At 39.4% G+C, this 13,339-nt stretch overlaps 1 protein-coding gene across 4 annotated transcripts in view; it reads left to right on the plus strand.

Annotated features, from left to right (window-relative positions):
* Positions 1-13,339, plus strand: part of VAV3 (vav guanine nucleotide exchange factor 3) — a 318,799-nt gene that overhangs the window by 226,048 nt on the left and 79,412 nt on the right. For all 4 annotated transcript variants that reach the window (XM_077452774.1, XM_077452773.1, XM_077452776.1 and 1 more), the window contains exons 18-19: positions 3,892-3,914; positions 12,428-12,470. In XM_077452774.1, coding sequence (XP_077308900.1) covers positions 3,892-3,914; positions 12,428-12,470 — 66 coding nt within the window. The remainder of the gene's footprint in view (positions 1-3,891; positions 3,915-12,427; positions 12,471-13,339) is intronic.

Consider the following 13,339-nt stretch of genomic DNA (forward strand, 5'->3'; position numbering starts at 1 on the left):
ATCTGGTGATCCTGGACACATCTGTTTGTGATCCTGGAACACCCTCCTTACTGCTTCTCTGCTGCAGAAAACCTGATTAAAACAAAATATGCCATTACTTAATGGTTTCTACCCACCCTTATTCAGATTTACGATTGTTGACACGGAGAGAGTAGAATTAGGATGTTAATTGTTATCCATAGTTACCTACAATCTGGTCATCCTGTGTGTATGAGTAGAAATATAAAATCAAGCTGACAGTAGAAGTTCAGTGGCTGCTGAGAAAGGGGACAGAAGTCAAGGCACATAATCATATCAGACATGTCTCTTCTATAAATATATGGTAAGAGTCATATTTACAGTAAGCATGCTTTAACTCTGTATACTGTAAGCTGACTTTGGCTAGGTAGATACATCATAGAGGCCACTGCAAACACAAGCACTGCAAATATAAAAAACACAAGATAGCATATATATAGTGCCTTGAAAAAGTATTCATACCCCTTGACATTTTCCATATTTTGTCATGTTAACAACCAAAAAAAGTAAATGTATTTTATGTGATAGACCAACACGAAGTGGCACATAATTGTGAAGTGGAAGGAAAATGATAAATGGTTTTCCACATTTTTTTTAAAATAAATATCTGAAAAGTGTAGTGTGCACCAAAAATGGAAAGAGTATGGCACAACTGCAAACCTACCTAGACATGGCCGTCCACCTGAACTGACAGGCAGGGAGAGAATTAATCAGAGAAGCAGCCAAGAGGCCCATGGTGACTCTGGAGGAGTTGCAGAGATCCACAGCTTAGGTGGGAGAATCTGTCCACAGGACAACTATTAGTAGTGCACTCCACAAATCTGGCCTTTATGGAAGAGTGGCCAGAAGAAAGCCATAAGAAATCCTGTTTGCAGTTTTTGAGAAGCCATGTGGGGGACAGGTGTGGAAGAAGGTGCTTTGGTCAGATGAGACCAACATTTTTTGGCCCAAAAGCAAAACGTTATGTGTTGATGGAAAACTAACACTGCACATCAATCTGAACACACCATCCCCACTGTAAAACATGGTGGTGGTAGCATCATGTGGTGGGGATGCTTTTCTTTATCAGGGACAGGGAAGCTGGTCAGAGTTGATGGGCAGATCAATGGAGCCAAATACATGGCAATCTTATAAGAAAATCAGTGACTTGAGACTGGGACAGAGGTTCACCTTCCAGCAGGACAACAACTCTAAACATACAGCCAGAGCTACAATGGAATGGTTTAGATCAAAGCATATTCATGTGTTAGAATGGCCCAAAGTCCAGACCTAAATCCAATTGAGAAGACTTGGCAAGATTCAAAAATTGCTGTTCACAGATGTTCTCCATCCAACCTGACAGAGCTTGAGCTATTTTGTAAAGAAGAATTGGCAAAAATCTCTCTCTCTAGATGTGCAAAGCTGGTAGAGACATACCTAAAAAGACTTGGAGCTGTAATTGCAGCGAAAGGTTATTCTGCAAAGTATTGACTCAGGGGGGCTGAATACAAATGCACGTCACGCTTTTCACATATTTATTTGTAAAAAAAGTTTTAAAAACATTTATCATTTTCCTTCTACTTCACAATTATGTGCCACTTTGTGTTGGTCTATAACATAAAATCACAATAAAATTAATTTACCATTTTGGTCGTAACATGTCAAAATGAGGAATACTTTTTCAAGGCATTGTAACATAAGGTTTTTTTTTTTTGTTTTGTTTTTTATTTTACTAGAATGTCTCTTTAAAGCCCAAATCTCTTGCACTACAAGGGTTAACTGCTTGTTTATGTCAAGGCACTGTAAACTTTTACTGTAACTTACCTGGTCCTCCACTCCCATGGCAAACAGTGATCCACTGTGCTCCCATAGTGAACTGTCCCTTGGTGTCCCCATGTTCAGGGCAGGGCTATGATCCCTGTATCGGCTTTTATGACATCAGGAGCATCTGACCTCTGGGGTGCAGGGGAGAAAAGGCTGTGGGGACTGGTTTAGCACTGCAGAGAGAATAAGGTAAGCAAAACTGCTTTACCCAGTCTCCTAGACCTAAACAAGCAGTTAACCTTTTGCAGTGCAGGCTGCAGCCCCTTGGAAAGAAGGACTTTTACTTTTCCAGAAGTTCAGCTTTAAAGCCTAAATTTACAAAATAAATACAAGGGACGTTAGTTACTCTTGGTGTGACGTGTCCCTTGTGCTTCTGTCTTTTCTGTCTTCTAATTCAATAGTAATCTTCCTCCTCTGATGCCCCCCCCCCCCAACTCCCATTGCCATACTCTTCTGGTGTGGGTTAATAGAACTTAGGAGCTGTGACAGGGACACAAGATTGCTCAACTATGCCCACCCTTTGTGCCCAGCTACTCCATTTATGAATGGAGTAGCAGGGTGGAAAGGGTAAGTATTAACCCCCGATGTACCAGAAGATTATGGTGGTGGGGGGTACGAGGTTCGGTGGTCATCAGAGGAATAAAATTACTATGAAACTATAATACAGAAGCACAAGGGTTACATCACACTAAAGGTAAGTGATGTCCCTTATTTTGTATTTTTATTTTTTTATCAAAGCAGATTCATTAATCCAAACAAGTGAGGTGGATGGAGCAACCCCCCACTCACCAGGACATTGTTTTATGACAGATGTTCTGCTGTCTGAATACACTGTTCAGCAGCTTCAGCCACTGATCGACAAGTTTTCCAGAGTATCTATTTGATAAAAGTTGATCTAATAATTGACTTTTGTGGAACAGGTAGTTAAAGCTGTTATATACCCATTCTTAGGACTTTCTATTATATTAGCAATTGCAGTGCTTACAATTATTTGCCATGTATAATTTTGTCTTTACCTGCATACCTTTGCGAGTTTTCGCTATACTAGTTTGTGATGACATTGCCCGCGCATGCGCTGCATCTTCTACCTTTCCAGCAAGCCGAGACCTTGCTAGAAAAATGCTGTGTGTATGTCGGGGCTGCGTCATTTCCTGTTGTCGACATCAGCCCTGACATCTTGCGATGCTTCCTCCTAATTCTTCCCCAAGAGGATCCTCGCAACGTCACAGGGTTGAGAGACACAGATGGAGCAATGATATTCCTGCACATGTGTGGGATTACGGAGACGAAAATGTACTGCGGGCGGAAATAAATAATAATTCAGATGCGAAAGACCACTGTTGAGATGGCGCCAGCTATTATGAAGAAGCAGCGTTTCCGATAAATATAACATTTACAGTAATAACTATTTTTATGCTTACTCCTGGTTCCCCTTTGAATCTAAATGAATAGTTATTTTATAATATTGTTAAAAATCGTTTTTCTTTCGGAGGGTTTACTACCGCTTTAACCAGCCTGTTCTCATTTCTTATTTAATTTTTATGTTGCTCTGTATGGGAGCTGGTCAAAATTCCATAGTAATGAAAAAAGGCCTTCCTGCAAAATAAGCTTAATGTGTAACTGTATCAAAAAGCAATTTGTTATTACTTTATCAGTGGAATTTTACATTTGAAGTGCATTAGCCCACATTCAGCTTTTCAGTGCACTAACAAAGTGATGGTTATTAGTTTAGAAAACATATGTGTAGGGCGCAGATGTCTTTTTTTTTTTTTTTTTTCGAATGCATCAGTGTTAAATTTGTTTTCAGCCTCAGTGATATTTCCCTGGGTGCCCTTTCCAGCTTTCGTAGTCACAGTATGTCATAGGCTTGTGTTACAGGCTACATGATAAATAAGCCTGTCAGAATGCACTCGTTACCTGACAGCGGGAGAGAGCAGCAGGTACAGGTATGTGACCGCCCCTTATTCCTTTACAATCACTGAAAACACCCAGATCAGGAACACTGTGCTTTCTGTACACAGCGCTTTCTTATCTTTCCACCTGTAATGCAGATTTTCAATTTTCTTCCAGACTCCGGGACGCTGAAGCATGGGGTAGGTTAGTTTTAATATCTTTTTAGTATTCTTTGTATGACAGCATGCCAGCATGTGCTGTGTAAATGGCAATTGTAGGTGATTTTTCAGAATCGTATGAGAGAAATGTCATAAGATCAAATGAATGTTGATTTATTTGCATTTAAAACACCTATCAAAAGTGCTGTGTTACTACATTATTTTACTTCCTGTATAATGTCATAGAAAGAAATCCTATATGGCCCTGAATCATCAAACTCCAATATCTCCAAAAAAGTGCTAAAACGACATAAGATCACATTGGCTATTAAGCAATATTGCAATTTAAGATCATATGGGGGAGATTTACTAAAATTGATGCACACAGATTCCGGTGCAGCTCTGCATAGTAACCAATCGGCTTCTAGATTTTATTTTTAACCACTCTCTTTTTGAGATTTGTTGTTTACAAGTTAAAAACATATTTTTTTTTTCTGACACCCTAGAGAATAAAATGGCGGTGGTTGCAATACTTTCTGTCGCACCGTATTTGCACAGCGGTCTTACAAGCACACTTTTTTGGGGAAAAAATACACTTTTTTGAATTAAAAAATAAGACAACAGTAAAGTTAGACCATGGTGACAAACTTTTACCCTTAAAAATCTCCATAGGCATTTTCATATTTATTTTACCTTTTTATTTAATTTATTTTACACAGTTTAAAAAAAAATGTTGGAGACTACAAGTCGATACGTGACTATCTGTGATTGTTATCCGACTGACTGGTTTTTTTGTATCATGCAAGCCTTTCAATAAAAAATATATAAAAAAAAAAAAGTGTCACTTTTATTCCTATTACAAGGAATGTAAACATCCCTTGTAATAGAAAAGAAGCATGACAGGACCTCTTAAATATGAGATCTGGGGTCAAAAAGACCTCAGATTTCATATTTACACTAAAATGCGATAAAAAAAAAAAAAACGTTTTGATGTCGTTTCCGCCCTCCATTGTTATTCTCCAATATTGTTATTGGAGACGGGTAGGGGCCATCTTCCCCTCACTCATCTCCATACCCAGCAAGGGTGCAGATCCAATGGCCTCCGCCACTGCCGATGTCTCCGGTAAGAGGTGGAGGGCACCGGAGCATGGCGGGAGGGGGCCTCTCCCACCGCCGATTAAAAGTGATCTCGTGGCAAATTCACCATTCACCACAGAGACCACTTTTATCTGAAACCAGACCACTCACTGAAGAAGAGGATACCGGTGGCCATTCCGTAAGTGGTAAAAGCTTAACAAGCTGCAGTTAGAAGCTGATTGGTTACTATGCACAGCTACACTGGATTGTGTGTGTGCACCCCCCCCCCCCCCCACCCCCATGGCTCACAGCACCAGTGCTAAAGTAGGTTTCTTGAAAGTTCATTCTTTTTATAAAATCAATTATTGGCAACAAATGTTTTAAAACAGAACAAAAGTCTGGACATGCTGACCTCCACTCCGGTGATGTCAGCGCTGACATCTTCACTCAGTCTTCTTCCAGGTTCATGACTTTCAGAGATCTTAATTGGCCAGGCTGAGATGATGTATTTCCTGCACACGTACACTGGAGTTAATTCATCCTGGCAGATGCTGTAATTGTACAGTGTACACTGTAAAGTAGTTTGTAAGCAGGAAGGTGAGAAACTCTTAATGCAGAACAGACAATGGGCTGATTTATTAAAGGCAAAAAGCTGTATTGGTATACAAATATACAGTATCTCACAGAAGTGAGTACACCCCTCACATTTTTGTAAATATTTTATTATATCTTTTCAGATATAAAGTAATCACTTTTGTTGCCAGCGGTTTAGACATTAATGGCTGTGTGTTGCGTTATCTTTTCATGTGACAACACTGAAGAAATGACACTTTGCTATAATGTAAAGTAGTGAGTGTACAGCTTGTGTAACAAAAGTGAGTACACAAGTGGAAATGTCCAAATTGGGCCCAAAGTGTCAATATTTTGTGTGGCCGCTATTATTTTCCAGCACTGCCTTAACTGTCTTGGGCATGGAGTTCACCAGAGCTTCACAAGTTGCCACTGGAGCAATAACACCAAATTGAAGACACCTGCTCCCCATTCACACCTCGCACTAACGAGTCACATGACACCGGGGAGGGAAAATGGCTAATTGGGCCCAATTTGGACATTTTCACTTAGGGGTGTACTTGCTTTTGTTGCCAGCTGTTTTGGCAATAATGGCTGTGTGAGTTATTTTGAGGGGACAGCAAATTTACACTGTTATACAAGCTGTACACTCACTACTTTACATTGTAGCAAAGTGTCATTTCTTCAGTGTTGTCAAACCATTTAATAAAATATTTACAAAAACGGGAGGGGTGTACTCACTTTTGTGAGATACTGTATATTTGAAATTAAATCTTTAATATTTTGTAGAATTAACATGACGTGTGCAGATTTCTGCCAGTCACAGGCTGTGTCACACCCCTTTAGCCTGTGTCTTAGAATAGAGGGAGGTGAAGCCACCATTAATCTACATGTAATATCCCACCCCAGTTGTGTTTAGCTGGTTAGTGAGCATGGAGGAGGAGGAAGGGAGTGGGATGTATATAGTCACATGGGCTGCTCAGATGTGAGGGGGAGGAAATGCTCAGCATAGAATCTCACTGAAAACTGAGCATGTACAAAGTTGCCACTACAGCTGCCCTAGTTGAATTGGGGACATGGGCAGAAGATGGAGATAGAGAGCTACAGGATCAACCAGATTTTTTGCAGAATACAGAAGAGGAATCTCATAGTGACTGAGTGAGCATGAACAGCATGTAATACATAATTTAGTGATCGTGTTTTGTGTTGTGGGTTTAGTGGCACTTTTTAAGAGAAAATTCCATTGCAAAGTGCCTATTTGCCTTTGGTAAATCAACCCAATCATGTCTCTTCTTCAATAACAAAAAACCTTACTGCTTGCAAATTTTGTATTTTTTGCTAAGGTTCTGCTTTAAGAGATAGCTTCAGTCATTATAATGCTGCTTTTTAGATGGCTATAAATGGACAGATATGACCCTGAAAATAACAGAGAAGGAGATTTCTGCTCTTCACCAAGCAGGTCATTAGAGCCTAGGAACCTGCCATGATCCTTGCTGACATTGTACTCCCCTCTTTCTTTCTTACAAATGCAAGTTTGAAAATCTTGGTTTATGATTATAAGGAGTCTGATACATTCCGTCCAGATTAGATAAAATGAATGACAATTGTAACATTTTTGGTGCAGAAAGAATAACTAGTGATTGATCAAAAGGTGAAATATAGGTCTTGAATGATATTCCAGCTTATTAGGAAGCCTTCCTTTTCAGATGGCCATATTCAATACATAATCAGCCCAAGTGGCCATTTAAAGTACAGCAAAATGACCATCTGAAAGATATCTGCTAATTTTTAAAGTGATCATAAACACTGATCAATGGCCGTATTGTTAAATAACCACAAAATATGTTACTTTTGTTTGGTTACTTAGTTATACCAATAATGCATAGATAAGGAATCTGTGTTGAATCTTTGCATGAAATATTTTCCGTGTATGGCCAGCCAACGTGATAGACAAGCCTCCTCCTCAGGGTGTTCTTTAGGTTATTCATGCTTCTGACATCCACTCATTGACTTCTGTTGTTAATGTGTAGAAAGACACCCTTGGGCAACAGACAGGAACAGTGTGTTTTACTTCATCCACATTTACACAACGAAGCATGCAGTCGTTGCTGCACAGAGCACACAAGAAAATGTTACAAAACATACTGTACAACTGATTTTAGCTAAGAAACATTACACACTATCAGCCCCACACACTATCAGTTTTTCTGCAGAATTTTTCCTTCAGATTTACCAAAACCATATAATATGAGGTCAAACCTTAGGAGTTTCAATGTGTGTGCAATCAGGCAGGCCCTTGCACTACATGTTTTTTTATAAATCTGAAGGAAAAAATCAGCAGAAAATCTGATAGTGTGTATGGGGCATAAATCCAAAGACCAAGACTAGTTGAGGTTTTCCTATAGTACAACATATTTTATGTAATAAGTATTATAAATGTGTAAAAGTGTTATGTTTACAAAAACTAAAGATATCACATGTGAAGGTGGTATACTGGGGGTCTTAAATCTTAAATACTTTTGACCTGTCATCAAAATCAAGCTAAAGGCCAGCTCCGGGTTGTTTTTTCATTAAGTACATTTTTACTTGTTTATTGGTCCTTCAGGCATGCCCTCGATGGAGAAAATGTCTTTGCAATGACAGGTGCAGACAGCGTTGAAAGGGGAATTGTTCCCTTGGGGAGAACATAGTGATTATTGCTAGTGGTTATAACAGTCACTAGCAATGATCGCATGTAAAATCTGACAGGCTGGCTGTACCCAAGTTGATCGATCAATCAATTTGGGTATCTTCAGCTTGCCCATACATGGTTCGAATCTCCCTGCTGAACTGGCCGAGATTTAAATCGTCTATGGGGGGCTTTAGTGTATATACAGCGGGTAAAATAAGTATTCAACACGTTTCCATTTTTCTAGGTAAATAAATTTCCAAAGATGCTATTGACATGAAATGTTCACCACATGTTGATCACAACCCATGCAATCCATAAATACAAAGAAACCAAAACAAATACGTTCAGAAATGAAGTTATGTATAATAAAACAAAATAACACAGGGAAATTATCAACAAATGTATTTGTTGGTAATGACAGCTTCAAGATGGTTCTTGTATGGAGAAACTAGCCGCATGCATTGCTCAGGTATGATTTTGGCCCATTCGTTCACACAGTCTTTACATCTTGAAGGTTCTGTGGGCCTCTTCTATTAACTCTGATCTGTATTTTTTCCCAGAGATTTTCTATTGTATTCAAGTCAGGTGATTGGTTGGGCCATTCTAGCAGCTTTATTTTCTTTCTTTGAAACCAACTGACAGTTTCCCTGGCTTTGTGTTTGGGATCATTGTCTTGCTGAAGGGTCCGCCCTCGTTTTATCTTCATCATCCCAGTAGATCGCAGCAGATTTTTATCAAGAATGTCTTGGTACATTTTTCCATTCACCCTTCCTTCAGTGATATGAAGTTTGCTAGTAACGTATGCTGAAAAGCAGCCCCACACCATGATATTCCCACCTCCAAACTTCACTGTTGGTATGGAGGTGCTTTTGGGGTGATGTACAGTGCCAATTTTGGTCTCATCTGGCCAGAATATATTCTCCCAGTATTTCACAGGCTTGTCTAAATGTTGTGCAGCATACTTTTAACGAGCTTCAACATGCTTTTTGTTCAGCAATGAAGTCTTGCGTGGTAAGCATGCAAACAGGCCATGGCGGTTAAGTACATCACTTCTTTGAAACAATTGTACCTGCTAATTCCAGGTCTTTCTGAAGTTCTCTACAAGGGGTTGTTGGCTCTTGGACAACTCTTCTGATAATTCTTTACACTAGTCTGTCATAAATCTTGCGAGGAGCACCTGGTTGGGGCCAGTTTATGGTGAAATTATGTTGCTTCCACTTCCAGATTATGGCCCCAACAGTGCTCACTGGAATATTCTGAAGTTTTTGTAACCAATGATATCAGTATGTTTTGAGAGAGCTCTTTGTATTTACCCGTCATAAGATATTTCTTGTATCACACCATGGTAATGAGACACCCTTTTATAGGCCACCCGTTCAGACTGAACCAGCTGATTTTAATTTGCACTGATAAGGGGCAAAATTGTTTTCTAATTACTGATAGATTTTAGCTGGTGTCTTGGCTTTCCATTGCTTTTTGCACCTCCCTTCATGTCAGCTCTATTGAGATGAAATTTTCCCCACATGTCGGCAACAACCCATACAATCTGTACATACCAAAAAATAACAACAAATAAGTTCAGAAATTAAGTTATATATAATAAAATGGAATGACATAGGGAAGAAGTATTGAACACCTAAAGAAAGGGAGGTGAAAAAAGGCATGGAAAGCCAAGACACCAATGGAAATCTTTTAGTAATTAGAAAGCTATTTTACTATGAACCAGAAATGACCAGGTGCTCCTCGCAAGATTTCTGAGTGAAAGAGTCCAAGAGTCAAGGACCACTTGTGGAGAGCTTCAGTAAGACCTGGAATTAGCAGGTACAGTTATATAAAAACATAAGTAATGCACTCAACTGCCATGGCCTGTATGCACGCTCATCACTCCATTGCTGAACAAAAAACATGCTGACGCCCATTTGAAGTTTGACACAACATTTAGACAAGCCTGTGAAATACTGGGTGAATAAAGTCTGGTCAGATGAGACCAAAATGGAACTCTTTGGATGCCATACTACACACCATGTTTGGAGGTCAAAAAGCACTGCACATCACCCCAAAAACACCATACCAACAGTGAAGTTTGAAGGTGGGAACATCGTGATGTGGGGCTGTTTTTCAGCATACGGTACTGGAAAACTTCATATCGTTGAAGGAAGGATGAATGGAAAAATGTACCAAGATATTCTTGATAAAAATCTGCTGCCACCTACCAGGGTGATGAAGATGAAATAAGGGTGTGCATTCAGCAAGACATTGATCCCCAGCACTAAGCCAAGAAAACTCTCAATTGGTTTCAAAGAAAGAAAATAAAGCTGCTAGAATGGCCCGTCAGTCACCTGACTTGAATCCAATTGAAAATCTATGGAAAAAAACTAAAGATCAGAGTTCATAGAAGAGGCCCACAGAACCTTCAAGATTTGAAGACTGTTTGTGTGGAAGGATGGGCCAAAGTCACACCTGAGCAATGCATGTGACTAGTTTCTCAATACAGGAGGCGTTTTGAAGCTGTCATTACTAATAAATAATTTTGTACGAAGTATTAAATAAATTTCAGTTAACGTGTTCAATACTTTTTCACTGCGACATTCCATTTTATTACACATTACTTAATTTATGAACTATGAGTATATTTACCTGTAAAAATGGGAACGTGTTCAATACTTATTTTACCCGCTGTTATCATTGAGCCTTTTATCTAAAAACTTTTGTTTTTTTTGTTTTTTCCATTTAGAGTTTTTTTTTTACTAAAACAATTATAGTAAAAAAGTCTATGTTATAGCTGCCTAGAGGACTGAGGCAGTGGTGTGTATATTTCAGAGAACACAAAAAGGGATTTGTTAAAGCAGATCTAAATTCAGTCATTCAGATCTCATATAAGCTTTAATTTAAAAATTCTATTGCAACAGTTGTCACACTTTTCAAATCTGAAGCTTTTATGAAAGCAACTTGACAATCTCTCCATGAAGGTCCTTGTTCAGCCTATTCTTATTGGGTGACAAGTGTCCCTCAAATGGTCTCCTGCATTGTCAGCTTGTCATAAGATTTCCTTGTGGAAAGTACAGGTTGCTAAGCTGGCACACATTGTGCAGGCATGGTCCACTTTTTTCACTCTCAGGATGCTGGACCAGATCAATGATATGTAGCCACAAATAGAACAAGTGCCTGTGGGCAGGAAGTGGCTGAAAAAGGCTGGAGGATAACAATAGCACAGAGATGCAAAAAGGATGAAAAAGCATTAAAACAGTATATTCTGAGAACAAAATATAGTTCTTTATTGTACACAGGGCTTTGGCTAACTAAATGCTATTCATGTTGGGTTTAGATCTGTTTAAAACATTAACGGGGAATTTTATACTATTATTATTAAAAGGGAACATGGACAAAGTTCTTTTGGCCATACTTCTCATGTGAGTCACAGAGGTGTACTTGCTTTTGCTCGCCTGTGACCCAGAATCAGTTGACAGAGGTCTTAAGCCCCCTGTTGGCTAACATCACTTACCCACTCCAGACTCTGAAGGGATCCCAGCAATAATGTCTAGATCCACGCAGATGACTTGCAGGCAACTGGCTCAGTCTCTCAGCACGCCGCTGGGAGCCTGAGCCAACTGCTCCAGCTCCATCCATAACCCGTTGCTCCAATGAGTAGTGAAGGGGCAGAGAAGAGAGCCTGGTGACTCTAAGTCACACTCTATGCTCAGCGAAGACTGAGAACTGAATGATCATTGGTCACGTAGTCACTCAGTTCTTGGGATTAGAGCTGGCGGGGGGACTGGTAGGTAGGTAGGTATGTTTATTTATTTTTTTACATTCCCACACTTCTCATTTAAAGCACCTTCTTCTTAAGCATTAGTATTTTTTTTGCTGATCTGTATTTGTGTAAATGTGGACAAAAACAAAATAACCTTGCTTAGGGTTGCAGCTCACTAATCAGAGGTCAGCTTACAAAAATTTTGTTTACTTGCATTAGTGAAATCCAACCTGTGTTTCTTTATATTATGTCCCCTATACAGGCCATGTATTTTTTATTTAGTTGAGTTAACCTTGAGCAATCAGGCACCTGCATATATACATAACTTGATTTTCTGGAAAGGTTACAAAATGTCAAAATAATTCCAAGTAGACATCTTTCAAGTAGTTGATGCAGTACAGCTAGTTTATTTATAAGGATTCTTGGTGTCGGTGGAAATGAACAGCTTATAAATGAACTGACTTTCTACCTTTCCATTTTTAATAGAAAGAAAATGGGCCTCGGAGGACAATAAGACACCCAGATTCAGGTTGGTGCTAAAAAATGGTCTCTTTATACCAGGCTGTAGTTTTGTGTACTGTGTATGTACTGTAAAACAGTTTAACATGAGTCTTTACTATCCGGATGCACTGCCAAAGTTGGCACTCCAATAATTTGCCAGCCCAGCTTGTAAGTTTTGTGTAAGAACATAATTCTGTCAAGGCATTTTTCTACAAACAGTAAAAAACATGAAATGGTAACTACTCAATATCCAGAAGCCATCCCTTCTGGGAGAAGACAGTGATTACTGCTAGCAGCTATACCAGCCGCCTGCAATAATCACATTTAAAATCTGACAGGCTGGTTGTACCCAAGTTGAGCATTCAGCCTGCTCATACATGGTTAAGGTTTGGCTTAAGGCCAAAAAAAAATCTGAATTATAAACTTTATTTCCTATTAGTAGAATTCCAGGATAAAGCTTACTAATCTTAAAAGCTCACTCTCCCCTCCTAACACCTATTCTGGCTAACCTGTGTAAAAAAGATCTGTATATTTACCTATTTTCAGCCCACTCCAGCCTGGCCACGGGGTCCTGCTCCCGTGTGCCAGCCAGCGGCAGCTGCAGAGTAGAAGAGGTGCCGCCAACAAGGGTTGGGCTATAGTAGGCCTATGGGTGATGTCATTGCCAGCTGTTTTAGAGTCCTCTCTGCTCTCCCCTGCAGAATTTGTGTTTGGAAGGGGGAGGAAGAATTTTTAAGATTAATTAGTTATCTTTATCCTCAAATTCTACTTTAAACTGGATGGGCCCCAATTTAAAACATTAAAGCTTCAGGACTCCAAAGCTAGTGAAGACCCATTCAAATTGCTTAATGAAGAAAAAACATTGAGAGCCCAGCCATGTAATATAACAGAGTGTTC

The sequence above is a fragment of the Lithobates pipiens genome, unplaced genomic scaffold, assembly GCF_037356315.1.
Source record: "Lithobates pipiens isolate NorthernLeopardFrog02 unplaced genomic scaffold, aLitPip1_a1.2 Scaffold_23, whole genome shotgun sequence".
Taxonomy (NCBI): domain Eukaryota; kingdom Metazoa; phylum Chordata; class Amphibia; order Anura; family Ranidae; genus Lithobates; species Lithobates pipiens.